General features: G+C 38.6%; 1 protein-coding gene across 4 annotated transcripts in view; it reads right to left on the bottom strand.

Moving 5' to 3' along the window:
• nrg3a (neuregulin 3a) overlaps nt 1-20,487 on the bottom strand; it is a 280,899-nt gene that overhangs the window by 94,691 nt on the left and 165,721 nt on the right. For all 4 annotated transcript variants that reach the window (XM_025060603.1, XM_008322588.3, XM_025060601.1 and 1 more), the window contains one exon: nt 14,813-14,942. In XM_025060603.1, coding sequence (XP_024916371.1) covers nt 14,813-14,942 — 130 coding nt within the window. The remainder of the gene's footprint in view (nt 1-14,812; nt 14,943-20,487) is intronic.

The following is a 20,487-nucleotide window of genomic DNA, read 5'->3' as shown; positions in this document are numbered from 1 at the left end:
GTAGTCTTACCAGACTCTCCAAGCAAACAGCCTTCCCAGCTTGCTAACAAATTTTTATGTATAGCTTTTAAATGCATCCACTGGTGAAGAAACGTCTGCGTACTCCTAGTACAACATAAATGGGCCTGGAAGCCTTGATAACACGGGAAGGAGGTGCCAAAAAACGAAAAACACAACTCTGTTGTTCAACAGGGTTACTCTTGGTTAAAGATAGATGAGAAAGAGAACAGACATGTTAGGAGGCAGTGAGCGAGTGGACAGGGAAGGCAGGAGTGACTGAATGGGGAATCATTGAATGGTTAAGTCAAAGAGCCCGAGATAGATTTATTGAGTGTTCTCGAGACCAAATCTTGAGAAAGGCTAGAAACATCAGAAGTTTTTTTTAAAATGGTTCTTTTGTGGTCTACACAGAAAGAGCTACTCAGTGGAGGTAATCTTTTAGCAAGAGTTTGTGAAGATGATTTCAGACATGAAGATAGTATCAGGCGGTTTAAACAGGAAGGTGGGTTAGTGGTGTTGAATGTAATCAGTGCTATGCCATTCAATGATATATGTACTTGTTTTATTGTTTCTCAATATATATTTTCTTATCTGTGCGATCCACTATATGAGCTGCTGGCGCCAGCATCCTGCATAAAATCACCTGATCATGAAAATAGATTAAATAAATTAGCTGAGATAACATCTGCAACAACTAGAGCAATGTCCAATTTCACTTTATTTACTAAGTTTTAAAGATTTGTTTTTTTTGTGTGTGTGTAAGATTAACAACAATATTGCTTACGATTTAGCTTCTTAGAAGGGATGAAAATTTGCATTTACTTTCCTTGAACATATTGGCTATACCAGAAGTGTCAAATATGCAGCCTGTGGTCCAAAATCGGCTTGTACTTCTTTAGATGAGAACAAAGGGGGAAACATGGACTTATTGTTATTTATAGGTAACTATGTTACGATTGCTCTGGTCCGACCCACTTCTAATCTAATCAGGCTGTATATGACCCCTGAACCAAAACGAGTTTGACACCCTGGTCTATACAGAAGACAATAAAAAAAAGCCTTAAGGTTGACACCCTGGTCTATACAGAAGACAAAAAAAAGCCTTAAGCCCTGAGACAGTTGAAACTGTTAGCTACATCAGTTTGAGCATTTTTTGTGAAACACCTCCACGAGCTCACCAGTGCTTCCGTGTACTTCTAATTTACTGGGTTTCACAGAGAGCCTGCTGACTATTTTGATCACTGTTGCCACCTAGTGACTGGAGGCTTGTTTATCATTCAAGCATTACAGCAGTGGCACACTATTTGAGAAACACTGCAATAGGCACGACTGGAAATGTGAAAATAGAATCACATTGTTTGACTTAAAAATACACCCTGGCGAACAGAAAAACAAAGATAAGGATCCACATAAACTATCAGTAGTATGAACCTGGTAGTCAGACCATAATTATAACAGTTAGTAAAATGAAAAGAATCCATTCCATGTCAATACCAAAAAAACCTGACAAATCCAGAAAACAATAAACACCAAGCATGGATAGAGGAGACAAAAAAAATTTTTAGAACAGACGATGATTGGAGATTTTTTCTTTTTTTATTCTGTCCCCCAGCTGGAGTGTCTTCTTGGAGGAGTGCCAAGGAAGCAGGAGACATGGCCACCCTGTCACAATTGGCAGGAGGGCCATGCCTTTGTAATAAGCCGATAAGGACACGTCACAGTGACATCAAGTGACACTTCTAAGGAAGATAAGAGCTCACCGCTGAAACATGTCAAGGTAAAACAACTGCACCTGGATTCAGATATAGTCAGACTATAAGAAACTGAGAATGCATGTATATATACTGTATCTAAGCGAGTACTTCTCAAATACAGGGGCAGGGTAGGAGGAGGCACGGTGAGGTGCCGCGGGGGTAGGAAGGGTTGGGCGTGAGAGGCCTTGAGTGGAATATGGCACGCTGGACAGAAGTGTCATGCCGCACTAATGCCTGAACAATAGACAAGCCTCCATTCACTAGGTGGCAGCAATCCATACAATGGTTTGCACAGATAAGAAAATACATATTATCAGGTTCTTAATAGTACTTCAATTATAGGGGCGGGGGTAGACCAGGGGTAGTGTTGCAGAGTAACACACTCGGAATTTTCAAAGCTCAGTCAATAAAAAAGTGGTTCCGCCTTTCAAGCAGTTTGTCCATTCATATCATATCATCAACACAGGCACACAGCTTCCACGCCTGACCGTTGCCTGATAGAATCCCAGTAAAGGCAGATTTCTGTGGACGTGATGTGTTTTTTTTTTAGTGTCTATTTCTATTATCGTCCATCCTCTACAGTAATAGGTCATTGCTCCGACACTGAATGTCAATGGGATTTAGGGGGATTTAAGCTCAGAAGCTACAGTGCGGGACAGTATGAGAAGAGTATATACATAGTCAGTGAAATAGAAATGCAGTGTATATCTTGTACAATTTCTTTTACGATGTTTTCGAGAACATTGGGCTTGCTGTTTCAGAACAATCGCCGCTGATGAAGTGGTAGGGAGTCCACCAGGGACGGTGTAAAATGAGACGATGTGTTGCTAGATATAATGCTGATGGAGACAGTGGTGATGTGGAGTTGCTAGATAGGAACCATGTACAGCAGAAACAAGGGACAGGTTGTGGAGGATATTTCTGAGGCCAATGCTTTTCAGATGAGGAAGGGACAACATAAAGACTGAATGAAGGAACAGACAATTTGGTTATACCCTGTGCAGGAAATGCAACCTTAAAAAGATATATCGTATTTTCCGGACTATAAGTTGCACCGGAGTATAAGTTGCACCAGCCAAAAAATGCATAAAAAAGAAGAAAAAAAAACATATAGAAGTCGCTTCAAAGTATAAGTCACACCAGTGCCCTCTAGTGGCTGTCGGTATGAAAACAACAAACGTTAATTTTCGGTGGAACAGGAGTAGCAGCTACTGATACACAAGCCTAGAGTGCCCTCTTGCGGCTGTCATTGTGAAAATAACGAACACGAAATTGTCATTGGTACAGGAGTAGCAGATACTGGTGCACAAGCCTAGAGTGCCCTCTAGTGGCTATCAGTCAAAGGATGAAAAAAAGTGGGACTGGAAAAAACGGTAAGTTTGTAAAGTGGTGCCAGGGGGCAATATTCGAAAGTAAATGTGAGTCTAGGATACAATGGCGGAAACTCAGGAAGCAGAAGTGTTTCTGACAGAAGCCATTTCTGTTGCCATTTTCCCCTCATGACTGCTGTTCTGTTCGTGAGCCGTGGCGAATGAACAATAGAGCCACATTGCACTGTTTGGCTTAATCAGCATTTTGTGAAGTTTTTGACCATTATTTGAATACAGTTACAATAACTGAAAGATGAAATTTCTCGCAAAACTGCAACTCACAAATATAATTCATTGGTAACAATATAACGAATTGTTAGGAATATATTGAATCTGTCTAACAATAATATAAAAGGTGAATACATAATTATTCAACTGACTTCATTATTTTCAGTTACAAGGTTATACATAGTGACTTTCTCAATTCAGTCTTAGCTTAGTCTTTAGCATACCTGCCTGCCCTATCTGCCTGCATAGCATTAGGAACAGAGAATGTAATCTTTTACAATAGTCTTACAACTACATACACTGTCACCTTGGCGTTTGGTCAAATGTTGAAAGGATTAAGAAGAAACGTTGTTCCAAACCTGCCTTTTTGGGAGAATAATTCAGCTCTAATTGGGAAATGTCAACATTTAATAAAATTAACATACCATCCTATTTAAATATTTTAGTTAAGGTTATCACGATGGCAATTAGCTGACTGCAGCATTACAGTGACCTTGACTAGATTATAAATTGGGAACTAAATTAAATATTCATGAACACTTTAAGACAGAGGCACATGAGGCATCTGCATCATGTCAACACGGAGTGTGAAAGTGAGCTCATTAGATGTTTATAAAGCCACAGCCAGTTGATTCCTAATGAGTACATACCCTACACGTGTGCTTACCATATGTATAATCAAGACCTACTTGACTGTTAGCATAGATAAAACGTTGTTTACCTATCTTTTCAGAAATAGACCTAGACATCTGTAAATATAGTACAGTTAAAACACAGCAGCTGTACAGTACTTTCAAGGGAGTACAGCGTCTGTATACATACTGAAAACCACATTTTTACTTGTTTTACATTGTATACATACTGAAAACCACATTTTTAGTTGATAACACATGCAACACACACACATATACATATCTGTATATATCTGTATATATGTATATGTATATATATATATACAGGCTGATGTAGGCTAACGTAAGCTACATCTATTGAAAAAATATACAATATTTTGGGGTACTGATTAAATACATTTAGCGTTTCTGCCCATTATGATTAAATTCTTACAGTACATCATGATAACTATTTTACATTTTAGAACTATATTTATATTTAATTATTTCTATTTTTAATTGCTTATGATTTACCAGCACTCCATTTGCGATCTACTGGTAGATCGTGATCTACAAGTTGGGTACCCCTAAGGTGCAGTATGCAATAATTTACCTAGGCGAGTACTTTTAAGAGTGAGCAGATAATTTATGCTTGTGTTTGGCCAATTTCAAACAATTCCTTGTTTATACAGGACTCTTTTTGATATATTTAGAAGCACTTCTCCGCCGTATCCCTGCCCGTATTCTCTATCCTATAGGAACGGGTATGCTAAAGTCGTTCAGAGTTTTTGAGGAAAAGGTATGATACATTTGCATGAATTTGCATACCATTAACACATCAAACGCAGTGATTATGAAAGAGGAGCCTCAATAGCTGAATTTCAAAAACACTGCGCGCATACCAGCCCACTTCCTCTCTAAAGAGCCAGCTACTGTCGCTCTTCTCTGTCTTTCCCCATTGTATAATTCTTTCCTGACATACAACTGACCCCAATATTGGGTCTAAACCCCTCGTGGAGAAGAACATTTTTGCCTAATTTGTGGTGAGATAATGATAAGATGTCAAGGCAAATCATGTTTGGGTTCATTTAGTAAATAATTTACAAAAGTAGGTTGGAACAAACTGGTCATGATTCAGGAAAAGTTTTATAATTATGCACTCATAACAAATTTAACATTTATGCATTTAGCGGATGCCTTTACCCAAAGCGACTTAGGGTCTGACATTTAGCGGATGCCTTTACCCAAAGCGGTCTGAACAAGTCTGTTATGCAATGTCGATGCAAGTAAAAATACCCATGAAATATAACCTTAACAATAATAGCTTCATAATCATAGCTATGGAGTTTCCTACATATAAACTGCAAGGTTGGCCTCTGGTCTTCTGGATGTTTTCTGTCATATATTTACTATACAAATGTACATCAAATTGAATGACCCCCTGAGAGGTGTTCTCTAAGCAGGTCATTAAGTGACATACTGGTCAAACTTCGTGGGGTCTACAGTCATTTTTGGATACATGTTTAGGACAGCAATCCAAAAGTAAATACCGTAATTTCTGGACTATAAGCCGCTACTTTTTTCACATGCTTTGAACCCTGCTACTTAAACAATGATGTGGCTAATTTATGGATTTTTACGGGATAGCACTAGCGATCAATGACTTTTCTGGTAGGCTACTATGTGTTCCTGTTTAGCTCTGCTGCGGGCAAGCACAAAGCGGAGGGAGTTAGCCCCAGAGCTAATGTTAGCTTCGGCCCTGAAGCAGATCACTAAGTCTCCCTTGTGCAACTACGGTCGGGGCTGCGAAGCAGGAAAGAGCTAACGTGTTTACAGCCAAGTTACAGGCACCGTTCGGAAAAAAACCCCAAAATATTTATTTACTTAAAAGTGAAACAAAAATCTTTCTGTGTAAATATCCCATGTTGCAATGTTAGGCTAATAGAGAAGTGCGACCTATATATGTAGAATTATTTTTTTCTTTTTAAATTTAGTGGGTGCGGCTTATATTCAGGTACGCTCAATAGTCCGGAAATTACGAAAAGTGAATGTTGCAGAATGGAATGTATGGCGTACAAACAGCATTGTAGCGCAACGACATATTCCTCCGCTCCTCTCACCAACTACTTCCCGTGTTAACCTTGTTTTAACTGCGTATGAAAAAATGATGGGACAAGACTTTCTCAATAAATTTAAGGAACCTAGCGGCGATACACTGTAGATCGAGGACGCGGTAAATCGAGGACCCCTTGTAGGTGGAAATTTTTGTCCACGAAATAGTACTGTAAATTGTAAAGAACTTTGAAAAAGTTAAAAAAGTTTGTACCCTACACTGTGGACAAAATTTAACCCAAGATTTCTTTTTGGGAGCACTTGTTAAATTTTATTTGGCAGTAAAATTATTAAAAAAATGTCTCTTCTGATGTTGAAGATTGCAGGCCCCTGGTCTAGGTCTGTTATTTAAATCCTATACACCATATACTTTAATCTTCCTTGGTAGTAATGAATTTAATCAGAGGTAACCAAAGAGAGTTCACTGTTCCATCCAGAGCGAAAGAGAGAAAAAAATCAAATTGGAAAACTTTCTCTTGCCTTTCATTTAATTTTGTACTGTTAAGCAGAAGATGAATCTTTAAATAATACCATTAGGTATAATCCAATAAAATCAGCTCTAATTTGTAGTATTTTGCAATAGAAAATACCATTGCAAAAGAAAAAAAAAAACTGTAATATTTAAAGCGAGTCACCCCACATATATTTAAAGACACTGAATACAAATGTGGGGTTTGTGAAGGCTTTATATCACTTGTCAAACTCAAGGTCGGGGGGCTTAAATGCAGACCGCCAAGTCATTTTATGTGCGTTGTTATTTTAATTTCATATCAAACACCTGCAAATATTTTTTGGGTCTCTACCTGTAAAAAAAAAAAAAAATCTAATTTAGAAAATGTTGAGTCCTTGTTTAGATATTTAACCAGCACAGACAATGTTTGACCACCCCTCATACAGACACATGTCAATTTTCTGTATACTGCATAACCCAGTACTGTTGTACTGTTACCTTTGTGAGCATGAAACCATAGAAGGTCAAGCAGTAACAAGCGTGGCCGAACACAAAGAAGCAATGAAATGTGAACACAATAAATTGCCAAGGATGACAAAAAGACAATTTTTATGGGGTGGGGGGAGTCACAACCTCAATGAAGTTACAAATCTGTGACTGTGATAGATGGATGGATAGATGGATGGATGGATGGATGGATGGATAGATGGATAGATGGATAGATGGATAGATAGATAGATAGATAGATAGATAGATAGATAGATAGATAGATAGATAGATAGATCGACGGACAGATGGACAGATGGACAGATCGACAGATGGATAGATGGATAGATGATAGATGGATGGATAGATGGATGGATGGATGGATGGATAGATGATAGATGGATAGATAGATAGATGCATGATAGATGGATGATAGATGGATGGATGATAGATGGATAGATGGATCGATAGATAGATAGATAGATAGATGGATGATAGATAGATGGATGGATGGAGAGATGGAGAGATAGATAGATGGATAGATGGATGGATGGATGGATGGATAGATGGATAGATAGATAGATGCATGATAGATGGATGATAGATGGATGATAGATGGATGGATGATAGATGGATAGATGGATCGATAGATAGATAGATAGATAGATGGATGATAGATAGATGGATGGATGGAGAGATGGAGAGATAGATAGATGGATAGATGGATAGATAGATAGATAGACAGATCTGCTCTCCACTTTGCCAAATTATTCCCTTTAAATACATACTCAATACAATACATAATGACAAAGTGATATTTGACTGCCCTCACACATCCAGGTCCTCCCAGTCCCTGTGTGAACATGTAGTCGCCTCTTTCCTGATTTCTATGCCTTCTCCTATTCCTCCATCTTCTATTTCCCACAGACGACCATGCTGAGCCTCCCTCTGCTTTCCGGAGGCTCCACTCGTCTAAAACAGCTACTTCCAGGCCCACTGTACTGTCTTCCTTCAGTTTAATTTCCTCACAAGCCGAACTCACGCCACAGCATCAGTCTTGTTTATTACTGTCACACAGTCACCAGTCTAACTCCCGCTGGTGGGACTTTATTATCTCAGAGATGGTGATAAAAGGTTGAGGGAATGCTTTACGTAGGAAGTAACGGAATGGGGGAGGGAAAAAGGGAAGACGAGATATGTAATTAAAAGAGAAAAAAAAACGATTATGAACAAGAAATGATTGATTCTTTGTAGAATATAGTATTTTCACCCCCTTGCAAAGACCGCGTGGCTTTTTTTCAACTCTGTTAACATACAAAGACACTCTGTCAAGGTAAATCCCTGCTGTCAGAAACAATATTGCAAAGAACGCAATGACCTCTCCGGATACCCCTACACTCACATTTCTTGAGTATTGACGGGTCTCCTGGGGGCAACGTGCATGTGTGTTTTTCTTTTAAAGGTTGCACGTCTTCTTCAAAATGCCCACTAGGGAAATGTCATCGTCGAGGAATATGGCAATCTCTTGCTTTGAGGAAGGCAGATTTGGAGATATCCATCCATCCATCCATTTTCATCCGCTTATCCGTTACCGGGTCACGGGGGCAGCAGTCGCCACCCAAATCACATTACACCGTACCAACCCCCCCCAAACCTTCCTGCGGGTGGTGAGACCACTGGATGGTACCAACCGCCCTAACCGGGATTCAATCTTGCCCAGGAGGTGAACCCTGGTGTTCCACACCAATGACAGAGACATTGCCTCTGGGCCAAAGCGCCACAATTTGTTTATATATATAGATATAATATGGTCACACCCTTAAAATCAACTGATTTCTCACAAGAACAGGCATTAGACGTGATTGGAGTCAGAGCATTTTAATGTTTAAGCTGGATGACGCTTGAACTCCAAAAAAAAAAAACAAAAAAGAAAAATACAGCTCGTAACAAACTGCAATTTGCCAAAACCAAGTGTTTTCTGCATATTTTAGAGCTGTTAGGAAAAGAGAAATGAATGAAAGTAATCTATTTATGTAGACGCGTTTAAGTGCGGCTAGCATCACACTGAAATGGGAGACGGAACGAGTACCAGTTTAGTGTACTTGACATGCTTTTTTCTCTGATGCCATAAACATTAAAACCCATTTGTTCACATAATGGTATTACAGCACACCACAACAAATGACAAGTGTCAACTGCACGGTACACCATAACAGAGATCTCCGTCTCAAGGATAAGGATTTATCCTTGAAACCACTGAAATGCTACTGTTTGTGGTTCCGCAGTACTACATACCACAAACATAACAACATAACAGAATAAATCTTTTTTTTTCTCTTCTTTTAATCACATCCTGCAGTTGCCTTCCTTCATTTCCCTTTGAAAACCTTATTTACTAACAGCCAAGATGGCTGTTTCTACTATTTTTGTAAACCAAAAAAAAACCAAAAAAAAAACCTTGTATATTATTTTTTATGAAATGGTTATTTTTGTGCGAACGAGAAGGTTAAAGGTTATGTCTATCTGGTCTGAGGCATCAGCTGTTAAGGCGTAGTAGAACACCAAAGTTAACCTGGAGGGAAAGGGTGAGAGTTCAGGGAGAGCAGTGAAAGTTGTGATGGAGTGCGCACAATGGATTTGTCTGCTACATGAACACTGCCCTCAGTCTCTTTATCAAATTTCATCTCTAAAAAAACTGGTAGAAAAAGAGTTGTTCGTTTGGTGAAATTGATCAAATAGGCCATTTAGATAGGATGCGATCATCGCCTACCAAAATAAAGGCTGGTTCACTACCAGAGGTGAAAAGTAACAAATTACACTGATTCAAGTTACTGTAATTGAGTAGTTTTGCGAGTAATTTGTAATTGTTTTTGTAGTTTTGGGAATAGGTAATTTTACTTTACGTTTACGTAAGTACATTTTGACGGAAGTATTTTACGTTGCTAAATTGGAAAAGAAAAGTAAAAAACTATTTGCGTTAACTGAAAGAAATTTGTGTGGGCATGAGGATTTCCCCACTATTTTAAGTTGACTAAGAGACAGACTCTAGGTCAGGCATGGACAAACATTTTGACACACGGGCGGGAGTTTTTGTGTCAACTAACATAAATGACATGTGAAAGTCCTGCATAAAGGCTAAAATACATTTAGTTTTTTTCTACGCCATCTATTGGGGGAAGTGTGGGCATTGCAGGGAAAAGACAGAAGCATAATGATAATATGAATCAATTATAAAATTTGGACAGGTTTGGCGGGCCGGATTAAAAAGCTAAACGGGTCACATCCGGCCCCCGGGCCTTAGTTTCCTCATGCCTGCTCTAGCCTGTTGTTGGATGATGACTGGTGTCAAACAAAAGGAGGTAGAGGATTGCCAAGCGGAGAGCAGAAATAGAGGGAAATTCTTCACCTTATCTCAGTCAGCTCTTTGTTTTCAAATGCAAACCAGGCAATAACTTTATCATGCAACGTAAAATGTGCCTCCCCCGGTGGACAGAGCTGTCACTGTCAGAACTTAAGTGAGCTTGTATTTGAATTGTTGATTAAAAACAACTAGTTGCAGATTGGATGCATGACTCATTATTTTTTTGCATCAAGTAATCGAAAGTAACTAAGTAACTTTTACTCAAAGTAAATTTTAAATTAATTATGTTTTTTACTTTTAGATGGGTACTTTTAATTGTGTATCATTTAAGCAAAGTAAAAGCCTTTTACTCAAAGTAAATTTTAAATTAAATATTTTTTTACTTTTACTTTTAGATGAGTACTTTTAATTTTTAATTTAATTTCCACCCCTCTTTTTTGGGTATCTACACACCTCTAGTTTTCTTTTCCAAGTGTTCTTTCATCATAGTCTTCGTGGTTTGTGTCTTTGAGAAAGTTTGTCAGATTCTGGGGTCGTTTTGATACAAAGGGTAAGGTTAAAAACCACAGGGACTACTATTAAAGTATAATTCGTGGTAGGGCTCAAGAGACAGAAAACAGCTAAACTAAAATGACGTGAATGATGGAGAAGACATTAGAGGACAATCTCTGCAGAAGTATGAATTCCCCTCATCTTTTCACTTTCACATCTGTGTGCAAAGAGAGGGTGACTCTTCAACCTGAGTCACTTAGGCTGACTCTTACAGAGAATTGCCTCACATCCTTAAAGAAATGCACCTTTTGAACCAGCAACACAATAGCTAAACATCAAACACACGGGGAGCTCTAAGGATTGGGTGCATGTCACTTTTTGGTTTTCATGTTTCCGTGTTTCAGACTCAGCAAGCAGTTGTGTTGTGGACCACTGCTTTCACCAGCACTATCATTTAAGATTGACCTTCCATCACTCTGTAATTCCCATCTATCAAACAGCTACGAGACAGGGCCCATACTTCACCCTGGTTAGAGAGTGCACTTTGTGCTCAGCCACATTTATAGTAAAAAAATAAATAAAAAAATAAATCACTCATTTGTCAAAGAACCCTAAAGAACAATTAGAAATTTGTAAAAAAAGAAAAAAAAGAATAGTGGGGTGGGGCACCCTAGGGGGTGCTTGGGAGTCGGGGGGTTAGGTGTGAGAGGCTTCCAATGGATAATGCCATGCTGGACAGAAGTGTACCGCTGTTGTAATGCTGGAACGATAAACAAGCCTCCAAGCTATTATAAAGATAAGAACATATAACCAAAAAAGACAGATCCCAGAGACAATTCGACCTCTTAGCAAATGCTAAAAAAACAGATTCTGCCAAAAATAAAAACAAACTCTTTACATGTGTGTGTCTTTCTGTAGGTTTTTTTTATATGCGTGTATCTTTAATAACTATTGTTGAACCACCTACATATACATTTATACTCATTACTGTCAGTCGACAAAACTATGAGACACATTTGTGTTGTTTGAAGTATTTGGAGGTTATGCTAATGTTAAAGGAGAAAACTTTAATCCCTTCACATTAAAAAAAAAAATGTGATCAAGATATAACTTGGAGTGTAAAATTGAATTGCAACAGAAATTTTGATTTTTTTTTAACCAGGGCCGCCAAATGTAAGGCCCAAGGGCCAAATGTTTGATGAAACTTGATGAAATTCGAACACTTAATGTTCAGGGTATTTTTGGTAAAATTAAATTACATTAAACATCAAAAATAATCCATCCATCCATCTATCTATTTTCATCCACTTATCCGTTACCGGTTTGCAGGGGCAGCAGTCTCCATGACCGCCACCCAAATCACACTGCGCCATACCAACCCCCCTGTACCAAACACCATAACCGGGATTCGATCTTGCCCAGGAGGTGAACCCTGGGGTTCCACACCAATGACAGAGACATTGCCTCTGGGCCAAAGCGCCACTATAAACAATAATAATAAGAATAAATATCTAATATACTTTTACTATTTGCAATTAAAGGACAAAAATTGACTTGTTGTTATTTATAGTTAATTAGGTCATGATTGTACCACGTGACATCTAATTAGGTTGTAATCGGCCCTTGAACCAAAATGAGTTTGATTACCTGGTTTAAACCTTTACTACATGCTTTGTAAAGAACGCTGTAAAGACTGCAGTAGTTGCAGTAAAATACTTGAACTCATATGTACACTGGCTACTCATAACATTGCCATAACATTAAGGTGAATTAAATACATTATTTTCTTCTTCGTCTTACAGCTGTTCGTGCAGATACTGTTACACCAACCATCTTCACGTTGTTTTTCATGACATCCTTCTCTGAGGTCCTTTTGTTTTCCATATGTCCATAACACCTTAACCTCACCTCCTTATTTTTATCTCCAAACTGCTCCAACCTAACCGACCTACTGATCTGCAGATTCCTGCTACTGTCCATCCTGGTCACTTCCAGTGCAAATCTCAACATCTTCACTTCTCTGACCTCCATCCCAGAGCTACTCTAAACCCTACATCATAGCAGGTCTCACTATTGTCACATTAACCTTCCCCTTTAACTTGCACAAATTGACCCTGATACTCATCTCCATCCATTCCACTCTGCCTGCACCCTTATCTTTACCTCTTTTGATCACTATCCTCCTATCCTCCTTTACTACCTCTACTCCAGTCTTTCCCAACCTTTTTTTTAGCGATGGCGCATATATATCAGAAAAAAAAAAACACCACGGCACACGTCAAACAAAAATATCACAAAAAGTATAATGTAATGAAATATAATAATCTTCTAGTTTAAATTACGTCATAATTGAGAAAAATCTCCCCGTGTTTAGTTGAAGACAATACTGATATACTGACAGGAATTGAAGAAAGACACTCAAAAAGATCTTCAACAGCTTTGAATACCTTTGTTTTCATAGTTTCAAGTTTTCATAGCCATCTGCTGCCAGCTAGAAGAAGAATATTTAATTGTTCTGCTTTTCATGTGACGACAAGCAAAGAAATAATCTATGCAATAAATAAATCAGCTAAATTAAGTGAAATTAGATAATTTTCCAAGGCACACCTAATGATCTCTCTGTTGGTTGGAATCACTGCTGTACACCTCTAGGCTTCATCTTTCCAAAAATATAATGTTTCATATGAGTGAAATGAGATATTCTATTTTTATCTAAGGTTGAGTCAAATTGATACCACTGCAGTATAACACAAAACCCAAAAGAACCTCATAATAGTCCTTTCAGAAAATAACCATAATTGTGTTGACTGGTGGGTCACGAAAACAAAAAAAAAGTTTCAATTGTAGAGCATAAAATGTTACCAATACTAAACTCCAAACATTATCTTCCTTTAAGTAAAGCATTAAACACTTCATAGCTTTACTGCAGGATCATACCAGCTGTTATTCAGTTTCGGAGTGGATGCCATATCGTTTAATGGTCCATATCTCTCTTTTAGAGAGTTTATTGCCATACAATCACGCAGCAGAGATCAACTCATTGCCAGTTGTCTCTTATCTGTACTTTAGCACCCTGAGCCAGGCACAGACCTAGCCACACACACAGACACTGGGCTCTTGGGAAAACTATAAAGACAAAACCTTTCACTTTGATCTCCGTAGCTACACTTAATGCATCATATGCTAGAGCAATGGAATTGAGCTTGTATGACAGAAAGAAGTTCTTCCATCCATGTTCCAAAATACATACTGTACATACAGGCTAGGTCAGGCATGGGCAAACTACGGCTCGGGGTCCGGATGCGGCCCGTTTGCTTGTTTAATCCGACTCAAAATCAGCTTCTTAACCAGTTCAGCTTCTTAATCTGGCCCGCCAAACTTTTCCAAATTATATAATTTATTTATATTATCATTATACTTCTGCTACTTCTTCTTTTCCCTAAATACCCACATTTCCCCAATAGATGGCGTAGATAATAATAAAAGCAAGTTAGCATTTTAGCCTTTGTGCCTTCTACATGTAGTTTATCTTAGCTCATATGAATGCTCCATCTATCTGCTCCTGACCCGGCCCCCCTGTTCAATTTTAGGACAATTGTGGCCCACAAGTCAAAAAGTTTCCCCACGCCTGGTTAAGAAGTATGGTAAAAATGGATATTCAAGAATACTACTAACAGACCACAATGTCAGATACTGACCTTCATCAAAAAAAAAAAAAAAGATTCCATGATGTTGCTAACCTACTGACCAGTACACCATTTGTTGACAAAATATCTTAAACATCCGACCTAAAATTTATATTCACGGTCTCATTACAGAAAAGCAGAGTGTGGAAACTAGCCCCACCGTCAACATATCTACACCAAACAAAGGCATTCTTTTGGATATCGGAAAGATAGTCTAGCAGCGGTACGACTGAAATAAGGGATAGGTATATGGTCACTTACTTGCAGTGCATGTGGGGCCCACTGAGTGTCTCAATCACGAAGCATTCCCCTCCATTCAGGCAGTAGGTCAGGTCCTTTTCATGGCAAGGTTTGAAGTGCTCCGAGTGCAGTGGAGGGACGGTCGGAGACGCTGAGGGACACAAGAAATTTACATTAATACAAAGGAGTATGGAAGACTGTATTGTCCTTGCATTTGTGCTAAGCCAGAGAGTTAGCTAGCAGCTAGAAGTGCTTCAAGAACTACAAGGCTTGACTTTTCTTGTCTTTCCTTGAATTCTTTTTATTTATTGCAAAAACTTTTTTTTTTCTGTTATTTCTGTTAAGAAACATTTATATTAGAAATGCAAGGTGCAGAGTGGAGTCGGTCCTGGACAACATCGCCAAGAACAGATGGGTAAAAATGCAGTAGACAAAGGATGATGAGTATATAGAGTTTAAAGGCAGTTAAACATTGCAGTATCTTTTGACAAGTTTGGTGAAAACGCGTTCAAGAAAAAAAAAAACAGGTTACAAATAGTTTCCAGCTTTATGTCCTTGCATGACCTGTCCACAGGGAATGATGTATTTAAGTAGTGGTGCAGTGCAAAACAGGACAACTGCTGTGTGCTGCTTACGATGGAGCACTGTCTACGACCAGCAGAATGGTGGACTGGTAGTTAATAGGAATGTACAATATTAACTTTTTCCCGATATCTGATATGCTGATATTGTCTAAGCCCTAATTTCTGATATCAACCGATACCGATATATGCAGCTATTTGGGTTAAAAGGCAGAGGACACATATTATTTTGTATTAATTATTACTGAGGTGACAAACGATTTTTAGGTCACCTCATCTGGGAGAAAGCCATACATTGCATTATGGGATTTTCATTATCGGTGCAAAAACTGATAACAATTCTTGCCGATATTATATAATTATGCTAATATCGACTGATAATATCGGTCACCCAATATTATCGGACATGTAAGATTAGGAATGGCTTGATAGAACTGTTTCATGTCTGATACCGATACTGCAACTTGGAGTATCTGCTGATACCTATTCCATTTGGTGACTTATTTTGCCCTACAGCATGACACTGGCTGTAGGGCTGAGGTGATCATCTCCCTGTTTACAGCTTGTTGTGCAAGTTGAGATTTTTGGGCTTAGGTATCGGATGTAGTTGTTTTTTGATATTCTTGAAATTTTGACCAATATCGGACATGAGTATCAAATCGAGCCATCGATACTTCAGATGGACAGAAAGTGAGAAGACGAATGACAATTTGACTCTTTGTGTTACACTGAAATACTCATTAACATGTACTGTACACTGAGGTCTATGTATTTTTTCCAAGCATATTGGATAAAAGGATTGTTTGTTTAAACCCTGTAATGTCACCAACTAAAGATAAATAGAGGACAGGTAATAATCTGTCCTCAGGTGATAAATGTTGGTCACAGTCGTGCTGCCGGCGAGTTCGCGTTCTCCAAATGATCCATCACAACAGCACGGATGATTAAAGGCACGGCCGCAGTTTCAGAATCTGCTCAGTGCACCTGGATGGTTGCTCTGATAATTGAAATCAACAAATGAGGCAAGGGCGCCTCCTGCAATAAATTGTGACAAGATAATAAAACATATTTAAATGAAAAGATACAGGCTTTAAAAGCTCAAGAAGTTTAAGAAGGGTGTGGGTATTAATTCCAGGCTAGGGATCTAATCAGATCTGGGTTGCACTTTATTTACATAATTAGACCACGGCACTTATTGCTGTTTGTATTCTTGCAAATAAATAATTAATCTGTTAATGTGTTATTCCTCAGGCATAATTTATGAACACGTGTAAAAGACACAGACTTTAAACTTAGGTACTGGTCGCACCAGTCTTATTATCGCAGAACCTTAATATTATTATAATTATTTTTATTATTATTGTTGTTGTTGTTATTATTATAATTATTATTAAAATATGCAGCACTTGAAGTGTTATCGATATTTGTTTTTATTTTCAAAATCCATCAAGCAGACCGGATTGAACAACCTAGCAGCCATTTTTGGCCCACGGCCCATATGCTTGACACACCTGGCCTATGCTATTTACTGTAAGTATAAGTTAGGGTCTCATCAACCTCAACTGAATTGCTAAGTTTAGGTGTTTTAAATCTTTTAAGATATAAAACATCTATCAGTTTGTCCAAGTTTTGACATTACTATAGAGTCAGTTTTACTCTAATACAATAAAAAAGTATGTCTGTCACCTTTAATTTGTGGATGTAAGATCAGCCCACCTAAGCTAACACTACTTTAAGCAACTATAGGGAATTAAAAAAAAAAAACTTTTTAAAGGAACATTATAGGAAGCAGGATAAGAGTCCTGGATTGGCTGATTGAACTACACGGGGTCCGCAGGTTTATGACGTCCTTGACCTATGTCACTTCATGGTCACCATCTCCAATAAATTTATTGAGAAAGTCTTGCTCCATCATTTTGACATACAGCTTTACAACGTATCTGTCAGCTCAGCTCACCAACCAGTTTCTGTGCCTATTAGCTGGCAAGTGGAGCGGAAGAATACGTCGTCACGTGACGCTATATGCAGAAGACAGCTTTGTTTACATTGGTCGGATTACGCTGTACATTTGCTACGATTTATTTTTGTAGTTTTTTGGGAACTTTTTGCCCTTCACTACGGCTAAGTGTAAGTAAGACACTTCTGATGTTCTGTTATGTCTTAGATTATGACGTAACCACAGGATTAGTGTAGGTCAGTACTTCTCAAATAGTGGCTTCCAATGGAATACGGCACACTGAACATAATGGTACCACTGCTGTAATGCTTGAATGATAACAAGCCTCCAGTCACTAGGTGGCAGCAACTCATACAGTGGTTTGTACAGGTAAAAATGTACATGTTATCAGGTTCTCAATAGTATTTCAATTTGCAGGGGTGTGGGTCAGAGGAGATGACAGATAATAATTGAGGACTACTGGTGTAGGTGAATGACATAGGTACTTATGTGTACAGTATGTGATTTCTGACTTAAGGCGAAAATCAAGTTACATCGTAGTGCAGGAATGGAACTCTGACATGAGTCGAGGACCCACTGTGTTTGTTATGTGATGTTTGTTGCTGATTTGAGAGTCTTCATCACTTGAGTGGGAAATGAGGACTTCATGATTCCAAGTAGGACTGAAGTAAGATACATGTCCACTGGAATCCCTCTTTGGTGTACAAGTTCCTGACTGTACTTATAAAACAATCTGTGCCTCTAAACAAAAATTAAAACTACAAACACAACAGTGGACTAAAGAAAACCTGAAAACATCATGCTGCGTTCAGTTTACCTTCCAAGTGTATTGGCGTTCTCCCATATTATTGCCTCATGGCTAGGAGTGAATGCTTTCTAGATCCAGGACTCGTCACTAAGTGGTGATCGATCGGTCCCAGCTCTTTTTATTTAACTTAACAAAAAACCTATTTTTTAAAAAAAACAAGAAATCAAGTTTAATGGAACTATTTTACAAAATGAGAAATTCTTCAAACCCTGTACTGTAAATATGGTTCTGCTGGGTGGGTCCTGGCAATAAGTGTCAAAAGCACTATTTGTCATTGTCTTCATTTTTATTTTGTTGTTGACAAAGTTGTCAAAATTCACAGTAGGTTTTTTTTTAGCTCGAGCACGAGTTACCTGTCACTTCAGACGCCGTACGCTCTCAGCAGAAGTGCTGTTGGCGAACGGAAACTATTAATTTCAAGGCGAGGAAATTCTCACTTCACGTTTGAAAAGGTTGTTCAGAGAAAAACAGATGTCAATCACCGCAAAGTCCAATTTACTCTGTCGGTGTGAAGGCAGAACGCAAAAGAGAAACTGGGATGATCGATAAAACATCGAGCAGTGGATACGGCAACCTTTCACTTCAAAAGCATTTTTTTCTCTAATCTTCATTTCATCGCATGTCTTTTGTCAATCAACAATGATGGGAAATACTATAAATTCCGATTTTTTTTCTCTCTCAATAGTGACTGCCATCTTACTTTTTTACATGGATCACTCTCCCACTCTAAACCCAGGATTCCATCACAAGGATAATGCCAGTAACAGAGCCAATCAATACCAACTCGGCTGCTAGTGTCGAATGAGTTCATATGTGTTTCTACACCTGTGTAACCTTGCTGGAAGCTCAACCTGTCACAGCGTAGCAACGGTGGTTAGATGGAGCTATTTTCCATTCTTGACTTTTTCCCCTCTATCCCACTCAGCATTAAGTAAAAGATCTTATGAAAGGTACTTTAAAAAGAAGCAGTTGAAATGAGGTTTTGGAGTCGCGAGAACTCTGGTCCTGTTGCTTCGTCAGCGCGGGCTCGCTGAAATGGAAAGGTTAAGGGTTAGGAGGCACAAGTAGTGGTCTGATAGCATAAGGATTTTTGGATTGCATGCAGGCTAGGCTATCAGCAGATAAAGATTCACCTGTAGTCTATGAGTGGGTTTTGTGACTACATTATACTACCCAATGTGGCAATTACTATATTTCGCCATCTTGTATCACAATGACGGAGAAGCACAGCACAGAGGACAAAACGAGACAGTAACTTCAGGATAAAACAGTCACTTGGCGTTTTTTTACATACAATACTTACTTTCTTTAATACTTTAAAATGTTAACTGGGTGAAGCTAAACACCTGAAAACGCGTGGTATTCTTGTCACTAGCGTTACAATTCAAATGTAAGTGGTTCCATAATGTATTAAGCTTGTTAGCTAATATTTGCTGTGAAAACATTTTTTTGAACTTTTTTTAAATAAAAAACAATCACGTAGCACAGAGGTGTTGAACTCATTTTCAACCAAGGGTTACATCAGCAATTCCCCATGAATGGCCGGTTGTAACTGGAAGACTGTATAGATATAGTAACTACTCCAGTACTTCTCAAATAGTGGGGCCGCCCCCCCAAGGTGGCAGTAACTCATACAGTGGTTTGTAGAGATAAGAAAATACATGTTATCATGGTCTCAATAGTATTTCAAGTTGTGGGGGTGAGGGTCGGGGTGGGGGGGGACACACACGTGAGGCAACAGTCCTGTTGTAACCCATGATAAGGACACACAGCAGCTGAGGGTATGTTCATATATTAGTGATTGTGAATATGGTTATGTATAAGCTTGTAAAAAATATATTTTTTTTTTGCTATGTTCTGTGTTCATTTGATCCTCACTTGACAGCTTTCCACCTACCACTAGGCCACGGGCTGTTTGTATTCAGTAGATTTTTTTTTTTTAATCTTTCGAAGGGCCTCGGGGGAACAAGCAATTGTATGCCTTTGTACTAACTGTCATACGAACAAATTTATCGTCAAAACCTTTCAAACTCACAGATTTTCAGTTGCTTTTTTTGCTTTCAAACCAGCAACACCACAGTGGTCAGAACTGGGAAAAAAAACAAGACAAAAAGGCCAACTGATATATGTAGCACAGAGGGAGCTTGAATCAATTCATGAGCAGATGACTTGTCTGTATTCCTCCAGTTACATCTCTGTCCAAAAAAACATCGACAATGGGCTTTAGAGTGTATACACAGAGAGAAATACTGAACTCACACCAACGTTAGCTAGGATTGGCTACGGCGTCTTTCAAAAACCCTGAACCGAATACAGTTGTAAAAGCTAATGAATAAATGTATGAGTGCAG

This window comes from Cynoglossus semilaevis, chromosome 12 (genome assembly GCF_000523025.1).
Source record: "Cynoglossus semilaevis isolate Cse_v1.0 chromosome 12, Cse_v1.0, whole genome shotgun sequence".
NCBI lineage: Eukaryota > Metazoa > Chordata > Actinopteri > Pleuronectiformes > Cynoglossidae > Cynoglossus > Cynoglossus semilaevis.
The sequence above is the reverse complement of the archived record's forward strand: the minus strand, read 5'-3'. Positions and strand labels throughout refer to the sequence as shown.